Consider the following 18,297-nt stretch of genomic DNA (forward strand, 5'->3'; position numbering starts at 1 on the left):
AGCCAAGGCTATAGAGTGAGATCCTGTCTCCAAACAAACCAAAAAAAAAAAAGACATGGAAATTATATTTTGTCCCTGCTGCCAATTTCTGTAATTCCTCTCAGCTTCATGGGAAATTCATTTCCCAGATAATATTATTTCTGAAAAAGTCAGTGTGTTAGGAAGATAGGACAGCAGCCAGAGCTCAGCAGAGGCCTGGCAGCCCGGCCGGCGGGGAAAACAGCAGTAGAAACAGAAGGAGTTCTTGGATGCTCTGCGGCCCTGTGTTTCTGAAAGCCCTTCACCTTGTAAATTAATCCGAGGAGCTCTCCTATTTTTGACATTTAAGTCCACAAAGTGTTAACGATTGCTTTCGACAGAGGCACTTGATGCTGTATTTTTCTAGTAGCAGTCACAGTTCTTCAAGTTTGAAAGTCCACTTCTGACCATCTTGTTATAAATAACTTCAGCCGCTGCCGCTTCCATTGAAATCACATCCTTGCTTACAGCAAGGCCAGGCATGCCCTATGTCCTCAGTAGCGCCTCTTGTCATTGTCCTTACTGCCGCTGCCTTTAAGAGTGGTTAGAATTGACGTGCATATTCTCAGGGAAGGTTCATGTTTACGTGCTGTATGTCTTGTTTAATCTCGTTTATTTAGAGCTATTTTAACCTGTCCTTTAAATGTCTGCATTTTAAGACTTAGCCTTAGTTGATGTCTTTAAAGCCACATTCAGAATAGAGTGGAAGGAGCGTGGCTGAAAACACCCGCTGGCGATGTTACCCATTCTCTATCCCTAACTGACCTGTGTCTCGGCAAATGTGTAGGAACCGCCAGCTGGAAGGCATCTCGGTGGTAGCGCAGGAGTTTCACGAGGCCTTGGAACCGCTGAACGAGTGGCTCACGGCCATAGAAAAGAGACTGGCAAACTCTGAGCCCATAGGAACCCAGGCACCGAAGCTGGAGGAGCAGATTGCACAGCACAAAGTAAGATGCCGTGTGTCGGCGAGGCCCACGTTATCATCATTTTATTACTTCATGGTTTTTGTGACATACATTTGTTATTTTATGCATAACTGCAAAACTAAATCCATTTTTAAATCATCCTTTGGTTCTGTTTACATTTTCATTTGTCCATTTCTTTTTGTTTTGTTCTGTTTCCCTTTATTGAACTTTGTTTAGGCTTTAGAGGATGACATCATCAATCACAATAAACATTTACACCAGGCTGTTAGCATCGGCCAGTCCTTAAAGGTTCTGAGCTCCAGGGAGGATAAAGACATGGTGCAGAGTAAACTAGACTGCTCTCAAGTGTGGTACTTTGAGATTCAAGAGAAAAGTCACAGCAGGTCTGAGCTCCTCCAGCAGGCCTTGTGTAATGCTAAGATTTTTGGGGAAGACGAAGTTGAGCTGATGAACTGGCTGAATGAAGTGCATGGCAAACTGAGCAAGCTGTCAGTCCAGGATCACAGCACTGAGGCCCTGTGGAAACAGCAGTCTGAACTCCGGGTATCTTCATTTATTTATTTTATCTTTTTTTTTTCATTTCAGTTGTTGTTAATTTATTCATTTTTATTCGTTGTATTTATTTCCTGTCCATTATGATTTATTATACTCACAATAGACATTTTGTTGCGTGTGCAGGGTGCTTTTAATGACACGTTACTGAATTGACACGTTACTGAATTCAACCATTTAGCTGGCCTTTTGCTTATTCAGTGTGATTACCGTTGTACTCAAGGGCCCATAATGAAGCAGTACTTCAGTGTCCCCACAAAGGGAATTTTTACAAGGCCTCGGTGTTTTCTAAAAGGGGAGCGCTGTGAATCATGGTCAATGAACACAGGGCGTGGAGCATGGGTGGGAAGAGACAGGGAATGGCAAACGGACGTTTCAAAGTGGGAGATGTTTCTCCAGGTCTGTCCCCAGAGCCCAGTGGAAGCTCTCTGAGGCTAATGAGTGCTGCTGCTGATGTAAGTTTGGTTTCCCCCTGCTTCCATACCAATGGTACCTGTGTTCCTAGGTGCTGCAAGAGGACATCCTCCTCAGGAAACAGAGTGTAGATCAGGCTCTGCTGAATGGCTTAGAGCTGCTCAAACAAACCACAGGTGAGATGCCTCTGGCGTGTCCACAGCCAGCAGCCTGCAGTGCTGCCCGGGTAGTTCAAGGGCGGGGGCAGTGGGGGTGGGGAGACAGAACATTCCCTACTTTGTGAGGCAGCGCTAAGGCTTCACCCTGCAGAAAGCTTTGAAGGTCAGTCGAGTGGGTTTTATGTGTGATCTCACTGTGTTCTTGGTGGACGCCGTGTGGATTACTCATAGCATGCAGTGCTTGGCATCGGAGCTAGTCAGAGCAGCCTGCGCTGTGGCTGTGTTAGTCTTCCGCCGTGGGAGGACTGGTGAACACATGGGTTTAGACGTCTGTTTTCTTGTTGTATTGTTTTAAGGTAGGTTTCATTTTCCGAGCTTGCGCCACCAAGAAAACAGATGCATGGCCCAATATCTACATGAGAGGTTTTTGAGCAACTCAGAGAAACTACGTTATTTTAGCCATTCTTTTGGTTATAGGAAAGTCCTTACCTATTTCAGCAGTGCATGTGCGCACGGGGCAGCTATTATTGTGACTAAAGACGTGATAAAGTATCTAGACCTTTGAGTCAGAAGTCTGAAGCTTAGGGCATAGTTGATGTCTGCCTGCAAAGGTAGGAGAGGCAGATAAAGATCCCCAGAAGTGTGGAAACAAGGAGTGATGAGCAGGCACAGGAAGGTTAGACATCCCGCCTGACGAAACTCCGCTTATAAGTCAGGGACCTGAGGGTAGGCGATTTTAGCCCTCACTCTTTGAAGACAGACAGCTTTGTAAGGTAAACAAAATGTTACACATAACCGAAGTTTCTCTAGCCCTTGCCATTTCCTTTCTAATTTTAGTGATATTTTGTGGCTAGCAATCCTGAGGAAGAAGTAAGAGTATCTTTTGGGTCAGATCATCTTTAGGAAGATGTTTCCTCTTCCCCCTCCCCCAACATATCATCAGTAGTCCCCAAAGAAACTCCCTACCCATCTTTTTATCCTTCTATCAGAAATAATAAGTCTTGCAATTTTAGGTGATGAAGTTTTAATAATTCAAGATAAGTTGGAAGCCATTAAAGCACGGTACAGTGACATCACCAAGTTGAGCGCCGATGTAGCGAAGACCCTGGAACACGCTCTACAGCTTGCCACCCAGCTGCAGTCCACGCACGAGGAGCTGTGCCGCTGGCTGGACGGGGTGGAGGTGGAGTTGCTCTCCTATGAGACTCAGACCCTGAAAGGAGAAGCCTCAAACCAAGCCCAAGAGAGACAGAAAGTATGCATCTGTGCTTCTCAAAGGAAGGCATTTGTCACCCACGAGGGGCGTGTCTGTGAGGATCCCAGTTAGGTTGTCTTGGTGGGCGGGGCTGGGTGGAAGCAGGCAGTAAGTTGACTATTCAGAAAGAGTGTATAGTTTGCGTATAGTTTGATTTAAGACTCATGTGCTTTAAGACTCTGGGAATATGGTTTCCTGCCCAAGATAGAAAAATGAAGAAGGAAAAACAGAAAAAGAAGATGACCGTTGTTTGAGAGATTTGTAATTTGGTTGGAAAAGCATTTCTGTCAGAGATGGGTGGCACGGGTGGGTTTTCTGGCAACATCACAAAAATACACTGCCTTTCCAAGCGTTCTTTTCAGATCTCATTGTGGTAAAGGGGGTTGGTGAGGTGCAATCCCAGCATGCCCTCCCTGCAAGCCCTATTCCTCAGGAGTGAGATAGCTTTCTTGTTTTATCCTTGTTACCTGATCACTTACATAGTAACTTGTTGGGTTTGTTTTTCCAAATTGTAAATATTTATTTTCCATTTCAAAGATACAGTCTTGCCATGTTGACAAAGGAACTGTTCTCTAAACGTCTCTGGAAACACTTTCATTTTTTGCAAAATAGCTATAAATAATGGAGGTTTGTTTAGCTCAGAGAGAACTAGCCAGGCCAAGTACAGCTTTGTTAGCCAACAGAGGACCCCCAAGATCAGAGGAGAGCCTGCCAGAACCTTTACCCATATGTGTGTATGTTTTCAAGGAACTGAAAAAAGAAGTTAAGAGCAACAAAGCCTTACTAGACTCCCTTAATGAAGTGAGCAGCGCTCTGTTGGAACTAGTACCCTGGAGGGCCAGAGAAGGACTTGAGAAAATGGTAGCCGAGGACAACGAGCGCTACCGATTGGTGAACGACACCATCACTCAGAAAGTAGAAGAGATCAATGCTGCCATTCTGCGGTCTCAGCAGGTAGGACCAGTATCTTGTTGTCTAGGCAACAGACGTCCTCCAACTGCCCGGGTCTTTACCTGAACAAACATGACTAGTGCCGTATTTCCATTCTGATTACTGTGCTTCAGAGATGAACTCTGAGATTTTAATAGAATTTGGCTGGGCTGCATCTGAGCACTGGGGCGCTGCTGATCTGCATATAGCCAGCAACCATCTGCCCCCATTACATCACAGCAGCACCCTGCCACACAGGAAAGCCCTGCTTTCCGAACAGAATGCTTTGTATCTGCATGTGCATATTGCTCATACTAGTGTTATGCCTAGACTCAGCCTTATGGATTTGTGAGTAAATAGTTGGAGTTAGCATATAGGTCAGTGTTAACTGTTCCCTGGCATGCTGCTATAGCAAAGAAAAAGCCTTTGTTTTTGAAAGGAAAAAGTTTTCTTGGTGACGTAGAGTTTTTTCCAAGGATGACTAAAAGGGGGGAAATGATAGTTTCTGACCTGTCTGTGGCTCACACGGTTTTCTACTCCAAAGTTTCAGAGGATTCTGCTGTTAGCCACAGCCCGGGAAAGCGGTGGACAGTGCAGCGGCCTAGAAGTTGATTGTGCATTGTCTAGCCCCAGTGAGATCTCCGTGCTGCTTACATCCAGTCATCGGGTTTGGGTTGCAGACTTGGTTTTGGGGCTCCATGGTTTTGTCGGGTACCTCAAGCAAGAGATGTGTGACTAACCTCTTCCATCACACCATGCAAAAGCAGGAAGCACAAGCAGACTGTGGGAGAGAGTCTCCGAAGTTGCTTTTCTAGCATCTGTAACTGTAGTTTGTAGGTTCTGAAGCTTCGCGCTCTCCCCGTACTTAGTAGGCGAGGCTCACAAAGGCTGCTGGGAGAAACACTATAGCAAGGCCCTGCCTAGGAAGTTTCTCTGAGGCGCATTCATGCCCGAGGAATGTGTTTGCCTGCCTGTTTTGCAGCTTGCAGGAATTTGTATGCCTCATTGTTGTAGGAAAGTGGGCATATTTACTTATGAAGTTTATTCAACTCTATTAAAATACTTTTTCCATTAAAATTTATTTGAACATCCCAGGGCTGGCACCAAAGCCTTCTCTGAGTAATAAGGCAAATATTCCATCCTTTGAGAGCACGGTTCTCTGTATTCAGTTATTTGGGTGATATGAAGCAGATCCGGGCTGAATTACAGGTTGAGATCATATTGGTTAGCATGCATTGGAGCTTGCTTAAGCACTAACTACAGATCAGCTGTAGTCAAAAATGTATGCAAGTGTTTCCCAAAGATTTAACAATAATAATCAGATTTATATCGCTGGTCTGGAACCTAAAATATTAAAATATCCACCCTTAAAGAGAACAGTACTGGCCAGGCATGGTAGCGTAGGAACACTGTCGCAGACTCGAGGGTGAAATCCCAGGCTCCCTGTGCTACCTCTCGGCCTGAGTGAGTGGGGCTGCCATTTCACTCTGGCATTTGATTGATTCGGAGTGAGAATTGTCTATTTTCTGCCTCGCTAGGCTGCCCCCCCCCCACCATGTCCTTTGGCTAGAGAGAACTGGACTCTCCTGGGCTTGCATCTGTATGCATTGGTGTGTAGGGGCTCCTTATTTTTTTGTACTTAATCTTGAATAGGTGAGGTGCAAAAAATAACCTTCTTGGGTGTTGATCCTCAAGATCCCAGGTCCAAGACACTCTGCCTTCCTCTTCAGAGGAAGCAGAGAACGTTGCAGGAGCGTTCTGTATGTCATGCTGGCGTTTTTACCTTTACTTATCTTAGAATGAGGAAACTTGGTCTGCTCCAGTTCTCCGTGTGTTTACGTTGTGTTAATGTTAATAATCCTCTTAAAGTGGAATTATTTTCTAGCTTATTTTTCAGCCCCACCCTTCTCTTTTCTTGCCTAATTATCCTCCTCTGCTCCCATTTTGATTCCCAGCTTCTCTTGGAAAGTGGAGCGTTCAGGCAGTACTGGATTTGGCAAGCTGCAGTGTCCATTTCCCATGGATTCTTCCAGCTAAAGCTCTCGTGCTTACCTTTATCCTTGGCGGCTATTGTATTACTCACCCACCTTTTGATCCCTGCTTGGTTCAAAATGGCATTGAGAGTTTATCTGATGCAGGACACTGAAAATGTTTGTGCGCTTTGACAACACAAAGGGACAAAAACAAAATGTGGGGAATATTCATAATAAATGAAAGAAGCAGAATATAAAGGTGTTCATGCAAGTCTGACTTTCGCAGTTTCTTGGGGGAAAGTCACTGAATTACCAATAATATTAACTCTGGATTTTAATTTTCTTTTCTCTGTTCTTCTGTACTTTAAAATTTTCTGCCATGCCTATGAGTTATGAATTATGAATTAATGATGAAGAAAAACAACTGAAACATTTAGGAATGATCTTGTACATGTTTAAAGCTCAGTATTAGATCAGATATTTACAAGTCATGCCTGAATTGTTTGAGTGTACTCTTCATACACAGATATATATATATATATTGCACACACATTTATATATAAACATGTGCAATAAAGAAATGGAAATTTTTCATTTTTTTATCAGAAACAAGGTACTTTGATGGCACAGTACTATCTGCCCATCTGAGAATTGGAGTCATATGAAAAATTACTTGCAATGGTATTTAATTGTCAGGTTTTAGAGCAGTTATGTTGGGAACTGAGACACCGTAACAGAAGGCCACAGAGCCAGCCATCTTTGCATCGGTGCTGTGCCTGTGACCATACAGCAGGACGGCAGAGCTTGAGAGCAGAGTTCTCTCTCTATCCCTCAGCCACTTGTGATTTAGTCTAGCGTGCTCTGGAAGGAGAAACTGAGAGTCTCCAATTAGGAAAGGGAGTATCTAGAAGCAACAGAAATAGGTAATTTTTCTGGCACCAGCCACAGGAACTTTCTGACTTAATTATAATCTTTTGTTTAGTTTGAGCAAGCGGCAGATGCTGAGCTATCCTGGATTACTGAAACAGAGAAGAAATTAATGTCTCTGGGTGACATCAGGCTTGAGCAAGACCAGACTTGTGCTCAGCTGCAGGTTCAAAAGGTGAGGAAATACATTTCCAGTTGCCGTCTAAGTTATGCGTCTCCAGGCTCCACGTCTAGAAAATACGTTCACGTGGTTTTCCTTTCCAAGACCCTGTCGGGGTCGCTTGCTATTTTCAACTACTTTGCCCACTTGCCTTCACGGAATCACACACTTTTCTTTGTATTTTGTCTTTGTTTGGTAAATCACAGGCATTCACCATGGATATTTTGAGACACAAGGATATTATTGATGAACTTGTTAAATCTGGGCATAAAATCATGACCACCTCCAGCGAAGAGGAAAAGCAGCCAATGAAGGTACCACCTTGTCCGTATGCTAGGCAGTGGCCGTCAAACGAATAGTATCCGCTGAGCACTGTGTTCTAGAAGGGCACTTTGTATGTTTCTGCAGCTTCTGTTTAAACAGCAAAATCATGACATTTAAATCAGGGCTCTTTTCAGGTTACTGAATAACCATGGAAACCCATCCCCCAGAGGACAGTCAGTGTTGATACTTCTGCCCTGTTAAAGGTTCCTTGACTAACCCACGTTGAGCATTCAGTCTGTCCAATCAGTGTTAGCTGCGTTACTGTTACGATGCCTATGAGATAGGTCAGCTATGGACCATACACTTCTGGAGCATTTGCAACTTTTAAGCTGAAACAAAATCCAAAGTACATCGATCTTCATTCTGTATAAAGTTTCTCTAAGCCAGTAGGAGAACAATGAGGTAATAGCTAAGGAAGCCACGGGTATATGTGGTTCTAATAATTGTGCAGATTGATGGAAAACCATCCTCAGGTACAAGTGGTTAGCTCAGCTTTATATGGACATCTGAGTAGCTTACAGAAATGACTGAGTGTTCCTCCTACTGGGTAAGTGTATGGCCCCAAATAAAGACAGACAAATATCCATGGCTTATATTACATTTTAGAAAAAAATGCATTCCTTTTCAGGTAGACCACAGATAAAACTACAGATTGTACAGTATAATGATATTTTCTCTTTCTCCTTTTTTTTTAAATAAAGGCAGTTTATTAGTCTAGAGCTAAGTATGATTTTTCTAGGATTCAGAAATAAAAAACACAGATGATCACAAAATGTTTCCTGTTCTGACTTGTGGTATATCGGGCGGTCAGCCTTTGTGCCGCTCTGGTCTCTGTTGTGAGCTCGCATTGCACTCTCAATCCCTGCTCTCACAGCTCATGCAGAGCACGGTGGCCACTGCGATTCCCATGCACACCCTCGATTTTATTTTTAATTTTTTTTTGTCCTTTTGATTTCATTCTTAAAAGATAATCTTCCCTTTTCTCCAGATAATAGTGTCAATGCTGGTCCACGTGTGTGAAACTTACCTTTCTAACGCGGAGAACAGTGTAAGAGTACCCGAGAGTTCTGCTTTACTACGTCTGCAGAATTCAGTGACTCTGCATAAATATTCAGGTGCCCCTTTAACACGCATGCGTCAGAAGCAGTCAGTCCGAACAGGTTTCTTTTATTTATTTATCTCGCGTATATTTGCCGTGTCCCTGCTCTGTGTCACATGTACAGAACTAGTCAGAGCATCCTGAACTTCAACTTCCAGCCTGGAGAGCACCCTTCCTCATCTTGTTTTCTAGAAAAAACTGGATAAGGTATTGAAGAACTATGATGCCATCTGCCAGATAAACTCAGAGAGGCACCTGCAGCTGGAGCGGGCACAGTCCCTCGTTAGCCAGTTCTGGGAGACATACGAGGAACTTTGGCCATGGCTGGAAGAAACACAGAGAATCATCTCCCAGCTGCCTGCCCCAGCCCTGGAATACGAGACTCTGAGACGGCAACAGGAAGAGCACCGGGTGAGAGCTAGAGCGTGAGCCGTTAACACGGCAGCGGTCCTGACGGCGGCGTGCTTAGTGATGTCAGACACAAACAGCACTGGGGCGTCTGTAATGCTGCGGGGCAGTCTGCACTGCCTCACGGCCGGGTAGCTGTCACACACCGCAGACATCACAGCTTTCCTGCAGCAGTGTGTACTTTATCCCGTCTGGGGAGGAAAAAGAATACCATTTTTAAAATGTTAGCCACATGAGCTTTTGAGATGCTTTCAGTTTATGTATGTTGAATAGCGTTCCATGCACATACGCTGAATACAGTCTATGCTTTGTATGTCGTGACCAGAGCCATCTAAAATATTAAAAAGTAGAGTAGAGGTGTACAGAAGAACCATCATACATACACAGCCGTTGAGTTTGAAGAAAATGGGCAATGCATGCCTCTGTCAGAACAACCATGTCACGAGAGCTATAGAGAGGAAACCGGCTGAAGTATCAGCATAGGTTGGGGGCTAAGAATCGAGATGAGATAGTGTGATTCCATGCTGGCTGTTAAGGGGCCATCACCATCTCCACTATGTCAAACAGTGAAGGTGTGACCTAATTATATGAAAGGGAAACGGAACTCTGGCATTATGGAATCGTCCCTCTAGCCGTCACTTAACTGTTAATGTCACTTGACACTTAGAAGAGTTTGGTTGGGAGAGGGTTCAAGTCTCGGAAGAAGATCTGGAGTTCTTTATATTTGTGGGCTTAAGAACATATTTGTCCTCCTTGAGCTGTACGCAGTGTATTCGGAGACTAATCAGGAGGAGGTGAGAATCGCCTAGTATATGTTACATATCTTTTAGAAGGCACGATAAATTTAGTACTTTTTTAAAGATTTATTTTCATTCTGTATATAGGCGCCTTTTGCCTGCGTGTATGTCGGCACCACACGTGTACAGTCAGAGGCCAGGAGAAGGTGTTGTACACTCTGGAACTGAGCTGCCATGTGGGTGCTGAGAATCAAAACCAGTTCCTCTGCAATCGCAGCGAAGGGTCCGGCTCCTGCCTGTTGATCTTGTTTGTGTTCTTTAGCACGCTGGCATGGAAGACTGTCTCTAGTGGAAGCACTTACTCAGATATACAAGTAGTTTAAGGCAAAACTAAATGTTTACAGAGCCTTATCCAAATCATTCAACTAGCAGAAGACTTAAATATGGTCTCAAACTGAATTTAATTTAAGTGTCAAGGTTTGTTGTACCAGAGATCCTGGCCACCATTCATCAAATGACTCTTAGTGTAAAATGGACCGTGAACATCTCTGTCACAGGCGATTCAAAAGACTGCTTTTAGAATATACCTGGTGATGAGAAATGGCTCGGTAGCTCAAACCTTAATATAGAGTTGATTTTCTCTTTTGCATAACCTGAATTGGCAACACAAACATGGCTCTGTAGCCTTATGTGTCTGCAAAGTCTTCATATTGAATAGTTTTTACAGCCCCCTATAAAAGCATTTTTCCTGACTCCAGATCTACTGATGAGGGAAAACCTATCTAGAAATGAAAACAGCCTCCAGAGGCTGTGTTATCAAGTGTTATAGACCTTTCAGTCGTGTGAAATCTCTCTAGCATGACGGCCTCAAGAATTATTTGGTTACATGTGAGGCAAAGTCATGTGGTCTCCATTTGCCCACCCCTTCACCCCTGAGAGAAGTTCTCTCTGTGTAGACCAGACTGGCCTCAGGCTCACCATCCGCCTGCCTCAGCCTCCTGACTGCTGGAATTACAGGTGTATAACACCACACCCAGGCAAAGGCTATTTGCTCATGCACATACATGTCCAAGTAGGCACCTAACAAATGTTCTCTGGCCTGTCACGGGATGCCATACAAAAGGCTCGTCACACTGCCCCCAGGTTAAGTCACCTCAGCAACGCCGCACCGACCAGCTGGCCAGGCAGGTCAAGAGACCTCAGCTCAAGTCTTGCATTTTCCTTGAGCGTCTTGGTTGTTGGGTTCAGAGTTATTGTCCAAGCATTGCCTTCTGCAGTGCAAAAGAAGAACGTGCTTGACATCGTCAGCTCTCCTTTCCGTGTCATTTCATGTTGGCTGACGGAGCCATTGCCTCGTCCTTTCTGCGACACAGCACATTAGCTAAGACTTTGCCACGTGCGCTTTTATAACTGAGCTCATGTGTAGAGTATCTTCAGTAGCCCTTCAGAACAACCTTAAAGCATCAAACCCCCGTAAATTCTCTCTAGACTGCCTTTCCTGGGCGTGAGCCCTCTCGGAAGCTCCTGCTAGTGGCTGGAGTGCAACAGATTGGAGCTCAACTCCTAAGGACAAGGGCATGCTGACGAGGGGCCAGTGGAAGCCCTCCCTCCTAAGAGTCTGACCTGAGAGTCTCTAAAGGAAAGGCTCCCGTGGGAATGGTTCTGGAGTGGCCCCATGAAGTACTGCTCTTCAGAGGTCCCAGCTTTATTCCAGCTCCCAGCACCTCAGCAGCTTAACAGGAGTGGCCCCACTTGAATTCCAGCTCCTCTCCCAGTGCAAATACCACGTGTCCCTCAGTCAGCAGCGTTTCTCACGATACATGTTTTCTTTAAATGTACCTTAATAATCATGCTCAACATGTGGTTGTGTGTTTGATAAGCCCATTACCTTTGAAACTTTAGCAGTTTACAGTAATAAATAGGGGGCTGGAGAGATGGCTTTACAGTTAAGAGCATTTGCTGCTCTTCGAGAGCACATGGCACCCACATGGCAGCTTATGGCCTTACCTATAACTACACATACACACACAAATAACTGTAATAAAATAACCAACAGAAATGAATTGATATATTTAGTGTCTCTATGTCATATGTATATAGACTAGGTTCTAATATACATATATAATGTAATATATACAAGTATCCATCTAATACTGGTTCACACATGTGTGAATGGGGTACCTGTGGGCTCAGGGCACTCCCGTACCTCTCTATCTTGAGGTTTTTAAAATCCCAGGATTGTGTCTTTCTTCCCCCCGAGATTCTTCCTAATCTCGATGTCCCTTCCCACAATCATTTCTGTATGTATTATGAGTGTGCAGTAAGCAGCACCCGTAAGCAATGGCCCAGCCAAGGCGTTCAGACACCTTTCCTGCAGATGACATGATGCTCTTGTGAAAATGGGCCGCTGTTTGCTTTAGTGCCGTCTTGTTTGTGACTGGACAGTTGCTTCTCCTCCTTGCAGAGGCATGGATAAGCGCCCGGCGGCGGGGAGGGCTTCTGTTTAGCATGTCTTGTTGGCTGGGTGCGTTGGAGATGGGATCAGCTGTAACATGGAGGTGTGACTCTGAGGTACTGAGAAGCTGTTTGGTTTATTATAGCAACTGCGAGAGCTGATCGCAGAGCACAAGCCGCACATAGATAAGATGAACAAGACCGGGCCACAGTTGCTGGAGCTGAGCCCAAAGGAAGGCGTTCGTATCCAGGAGAAGTATGTGGCCGCTGACACCCTTTACAGCCAAATTAAAGAAGATGTCAAGAAGCGAGCTGTGGTTCTTGATGAAGCCATTTCTCAGTCAACTCAGGTAATCCTTTACGCTAGGAAAACATTAATTTCTTCCCACAGCCAAGCCTACCAAGCATTTTCCTGGACCCTCTGATTAAATTCCATCTCTGGTGATATATAGACTGTATTGTCTCTGAGTATAGTGCCTCTGCTCTCAGAGGTGGGATTTGCTTGCAGCCAACTCTTAGGTTTCTCTGCCTGCTTCAGGGTACAATAAAACAGCGAGTAGGATGCCTACTGGGAGCAAAGGTCAGGTACTTGCTTCAGTGTCCATCATAAGGAGAACGCAGTATTTGACATTGGGGAGAGAAAAGAAACTATTACAGCCATTAATGATAGAATATTTCTAAGAAAACATTTAGAGGAAACCCTGAGCAATGAGCAAAGAAAAGAAGAAGATAAGAATATTAAGTAGGAAACAGAGTTTTTGTAAATACTATTTTCTAAGAAGCTGACTTTTTGCATACCTGCAGGTTTACCATTTTCAAAGTTTTGCTTTTTACCGTTAGATACTGGCTTTGGGGTGGCATTTTCTGTAATCCCAAGTGTGTGTTCCAGTTTCCCTTCTGTGGCTGCAGGAGAATACTCTGAGGAGAAGCAGTGTAGGGAGGAGTGGGTTTGTTTCTTCTTACATTTCCAGGTCCCAGTCCCTCCTTGTGGGATGGCAGGGCAGGGGCTCAGCAGAACCTGAAGCAGAGGCCAGGGAACAACACAGCTTGGTGGCCTCCTCCAAGGCCCATGCTTAGCCAGGTTTCCTCTGCAGCCCTGGGCCATCTGCGCAGGAAAGGAGCCACTCAGTGAACTGGGCCCTCCCTCCATCATCAATTACCAGTGAAGACCGTCGTCCACAGACATACCCACAGGCCAATCTGATCTGGGAAATCCCTCAAGCGAGACTCCCTTCTCAGATGATGCTAGGTTGTCTCAGTTTGGCAGTTAGAACTAACTAGGACAGTGTGGGTCCACTCAACTTTGACACTAGTGTAGCATTTAAGAATAAACATAGTTTTATAACATTGCGTAATTGTGTATCATGCTTTTATAAATATAAAATTATTTCCTATATCTAATTGTATATTTATTTGCGTGAATTGGGTACAACATTGGACATATTTTTATTTTGTTTAATTTCATATTTTTTTCAGTTTAGGAAATATGTAACTCAAAGAATCCCTTGAATCTAATCAGTGCCACCTATGAATTTTGCATGCACTTGTATAATGTTTTAGGATTTCGAAATGTTCGTTTTAAATGAATCATCAGTTTTGACAGCCAAATGTGCATCTTATCAAAAAAAAGAAAGAAGTTGAATTGTGGTTAAAAAAAATTAAGCAACAGATGAAGATTTATTTTGCTGCTAAGGCGTGTAGACTGTTTCTTAATGAAAACATTCAATTGTTGATGGGAGACTCAGTGCTCTCTTCCTAAGCGTGTCATACAGAAGTGCACCGAGGTCGTGACCTTAGGCATGGCTTCATACACCAGCTGGAAGTGTTGGCGGAGGGGCTTCAGCTTTTAGCTGAAGGAAATGCTCCAGGCAGCAGGACAGTGACCCCATTGTCTTACCCGTAGTTTCATGACAAGATCGACCAGATCCTTGAGAGCCTGGAGCGCATCGTGGAGCGTCTAAGGCAGCCGCCATCCATCTCTGCTGAGGTTGAAAAGATCAAGGAGCAGATTGGTGAAAACAAGAGTGTGTCTGTGGACATGGAGAAGCTGCAGCCGCTGTACGAGACCCTGAGGCAGAGGGGCGAGGAGATGATTGCCAGGTCCGAGGGTGCCGAGAAGGACATATCTGCCAAAGGTAGTGATTTTGGAGTGAGGAAGCAAGCTCAGCGTCCCTTTGTTCGTTTGTTTCTTTGTTTGATTGGTTGGTTGGTTTTTTACATAGGGTCTCCCTCTATGTAGCACTGGCTGGCCTGCAACTCACTATGTAGGCCAGGCTGGCCTCAAACTCCCAGAAACCCATCTGCCTCTCCCTCCCAAGTGCTGAGATTGAAGGCACGCTACCACGCCCAGTCTCAACTTTTAAAACAGCTGTGGATTTGTACGCTGTCCGCTGCCAGCCTGACTGCACAGCAAATGGCCAGGTCTCTGGGAAGCTTGCACAGTGATGTGTCACTGTATGAAAGTCCTTTGATGCCCTCCTCAGTTGGTGAAATCAATTGGTTGGAGACAAAATGTGTTTACATAAAGACCATATGTTCTCTGAGCCTCTTAGGCTCCCAGACTGAAATTAATGCTAATAAGCCAAAGCTGGGGATACAGTTTTAGTATCATAGCTAGCATGCCTGCTCCATCCCATAACCACCAGAATGGTAACCATAGCCACTCATATTAGAGCTGTGATCTGTGAGTCAGAGGAAGGGTGTGTATAAAGTGAAAACAAGAGTGTTCCAGAAGCAAGCCAGAAGTATAAATCCTTGTCCTGTTCCTGGGTCTGAGCAAGCATTTTCATCCTTGGAGAGAGCATAAGAAAATACATCTCAGATTAGTTACTTATCTTAGGTTAGTTCCTTACTGTCTTTGAGATGAAGGCCAGCTTCATGAGCTTAAAATTGGGTCTTCTTGAGCTCATGTAGCTTTAAGTATCTACTTTTGTAAGGAAAAGTCTTGGTTCGGAGAGAGTGGACTATAGATTTGGCATTGTATGGGATAGGTTTGGGCCTGTTGATAATGCATAGACTGCAGTTGGTCAGAACCTGTTCCCGTTCTATGTATTTAGCAAATCAGGTAACTGTTCGCTGTATGAGCTAAAGTTTTGCTTTTGCTTTTATGAGGATAACCTGCATCTTTGCTGACAATTGTTTTGCTGTGTAGCCGTGCAGGATAAGTTGGACCAAATGGTTTTCATTTGGGAAAACATACACACACTGGTGGAAGAAAGGGAAGCCAAATTGCTGGATGTTATGGAACTAGCAGAGAAATTCTGGTGTGATCACATGTCATTGGTTGTTACCATAAAAGACACTCAAGATTTCATCCGGGACCTGGAAGATCCTGGGATTGATCCCTCAGTAGTAAAACAACAGCAGGAAGCAGCTGAGGTAAGGGACAGAACTCATTTCAACTAAAAAAAAAAAAAAACCCATAAAGTTGTGCATGTTAACACCTGATCTTGTATATGACTGAACAAGTCATGCTGTTAAAATTTGCATTGGTTCTGAATGTGAATGCACGGTGAGTACCAAGATATAATGGACATGCAGATGTCACCTGAAGGTGGCTCTTAAAATCATGTCTCTGCCCCTACACTGCTCACACTTGGTGCAGGGCACAGGGTGTCTGCCCTCACCAGCCTCTAAACGTCTTCCTGTCTCTGTCTTGCTGAGTCAAGGCCCTCAGGTGCCCCACTGTCTGGTGGGTAAGGAGCCCTGACCTTACCCAGGCCTTCTACCAGCTTTGCTCACGCCGGCTGGTGCCCCTGTGGCCACAGACCCCACTCTGCTGTTCCTTCACCTCTGTGCTCTTTTTGGTGTCCTTGAAGCCTTGCACAGTCTATCTCCTTACCTCAGTGTGTCATTTCTGCCACTGCTGCAGTAGGCTTCGCGATTTGGTTAGGCTAGTACCCACCCCATACACTTATTTTGTTGTATATTTACCTGAACCGCCTACTGGGCTATGGGGCCCTGGAGAAGGCTAGGCAAATATTTCCATTTCCAGTGTTTGATTTAGGGCTTCATTCATGTTCATTAAATATTCGTTGCCAAGTGGGTGTATTTAACCACGATGGTGAAAAGCAAGGTAGGATGCTTCATTTCTCTTGTGATGGATCAGCCTGGGTAATGACACACCGTGAACTTCAGAGCTAGGTTACCATGAGTTTCCCAGCTGACACATTACTTGGCATAAAATCTTTGTGCTCCTATTTTACTGGTGTCTGTTTTGAACACATACAGGCAAGCTACTTGTGAAAAACAAAATGTCATCCAGTGCTTCACTATATTGGGGATATTTTTTTAAATTGCTCTGGTATTTTGTCTTTATTAGTAAAGATTTGGTGTTAGAGAATATTGTTTTCCCTAAAATATTTGTTTTGTTTACTTTTGTTGAGAAAATGACTGTATGAACTTGGGAACTGAAACAGAACGCTGCTAATCTCACCTAGGGATCCCTGTGGACAGCTAGCTCTGGGTGGCGTCTTTTCCTGGTTCTGATGTGGTTTTACATGGTGTTCTGAGGCTCTGTTTTGAATTCTAGGCAATAAGAGAGGAAATTGATGGACTGCAAGAGGAGCTCGACATGGTCATCACCCTGGGCTCTGAGCTCATCGCTGCATGTGGGGACCCTGATAAGCCCATTGTCAAGAAAAGTATAGATGAGGTACTGGTGACATATTTTCCACTTTCATAAGAGTTTCTTTCTCAAGACCTAACAGACTAACATGTTTGTTACTAATAGTTAAAATCATACATCTGACACTCAAAGGATTGCAATTTGTTTTGTAGTTAAATTCAGCTTGGGATTCTCTAAACAAAGCCTGGAAAGACCGGGTTGACAAGTTGGACGAGGCCATGCAAGCTGCCGTTCAGTACCAAGATGGATTGCAGGTGAGATGGATTTTGTGCCCGCTGGCTGGCCTCAGCTGGAAACAGGAAATGTTATTGGTGCGTTTGTACTTTGGTACCAGCCCAACCCTGTGGCTGGGCGCGATTGCAGACGATCTATTCCTGTAATTGCCACAGCTACTTCAACTCATCCTTTTTAGAAGATATTTCTTACCTTTCAGACCTATGGATTTCTATGTAAACATGGATTTGTACACACATTAGTGGAATTTCCTTTGAAGAGAAGTAGTCTACTGGCTTTTTTTTTTAAGCAAGAGTAAATGTTCCTGTACAGAATTTCTCAAAATCGTTGGGCACCAGGCAGTGAAGTGCCATGGAACAGAGTCTGAATTCTGTCCTGAAGTTGAGTGAAATAGGATGAAAGGAATAAACATGGGCTAAAAATATCGCCAAGTTTAACTGATGTCAGAACTCAAGAGAACCGACGTGAAGCTGTGTTTTCTCTGTGTACTAAAATAGATTTTTATTTTATTGACTCAAAACTGGGTGTAGCGCGGTGCCTTCTTCTCTATATGATTGTTACAGTAGTTGTTTCTTGTCCTTTCAAGGTTCTCACCCAGTTCATTAGCCAGATAGAATCTGGTCTTTTAATACTAAAGTTTTCCTGAGGCCAGCTCAGGGATATTCCTTTTTACCTCCCTCCGTGTCCTTTTTCCTAACAGGTTGGCAGGAGTTTAATCTTTCATACTCCCTACCACATGGAAAAACCCTCTCTTAAGTATTTCCATAACACTTAAGTGAATATTATTTTTAAAGCTCACATGAGAACATTTTTTCCTTTTTCTTCATGTCACTTCATCCTGTAAATATCACCAGCCAGGCTTTATCTCAGCATAAAGGGTTTTGAACTTTGGAAATACATTAAATTTTTAATGACATAAAACATCTTGTCATAACTCCTGTATGTGTGTGTGCACTTGCACACACACCCCACCCCAAGCAAAGTAAGGCTTTCTTGCTTAAATAACCTATGGCCGGTGATAGCTACATTGGACTCCCACTGTGTAAGGATGCGTCATAATGACAAGTCTTTTGAGTGACATTGTCTCCCATGGCTAGAGAT

The 18,297-nt window shown here is 44.1% G+C and overlaps 1 protein-coding gene across 22 annotated transcripts in view; it reads left to right on the forward strand.

Moving 5' to 3' along the window:
- Dst (dystonin) overlaps positions 1–18,297 on the forward strand; it is a 408,649-nt gene that overhangs the window by 348,595 nt on the left and 41,757 nt on the right. For 17 of the 22 annotated variants that reach the window (XM_048430395.3, XM_048430401.3, XM_048430399.3 and 14 more), the window contains 13 exons: positions 806–965; positions 1,161–1,487; positions 2,002–2,086; positions 3,082–3,323; positions 4,071–4,277; positions 7,209–7,328; positions 7,520–7,627; positions 8,929–9,147; positions 12,482–12,685; positions 14,239–14,470; positions 15,487–15,713; positions 16,867–16,989; positions 17,115–17,216. In XM_048430395.3, the coding sequence (XP_048286352.3) occupies positions 806–965; positions 1,161–1,487; positions 2,002–2,086; positions 3,082–3,323; positions 4,071–4,277; positions 7,209–7,328; positions 7,520–7,627; positions 8,929–9,147; positions 12,482–12,685; positions 14,239–14,470; positions 15,487–15,713; positions 16,867–16,989; positions 17,115–17,216 (2,356 nt within the window). The remainder of the gene's footprint in view (positions 1–805; positions 966–1,160; positions 1,488–2,001; positions 2,087–3,081; positions 3,324–4,070; positions 4,278–7,208; positions 7,329–7,519; positions 7,628–8,928; positions 9,148–12,481; positions 12,686–14,238; positions 14,471–15,486; positions 15,714–16,866; positions 16,990–17,114; positions 17,217–18,297) is intronic. The other 5 variants (XM_085679491.2, XM_085679492.2, XM_085679499.2 and 2 more) reach the window with 1 other exon arrangement.

Source organism: Myodes glareolus, chromosome 18, assembly GCF_982192425.1.
Source record: "Myodes glareolus chromosome 18, mMyoGla1.1, whole genome shotgun sequence".
NCBI lineage: Eukaryota > Metazoa > Chordata > Mammalia > Rodentia > Cricetidae > Myodes > Myodes glareolus.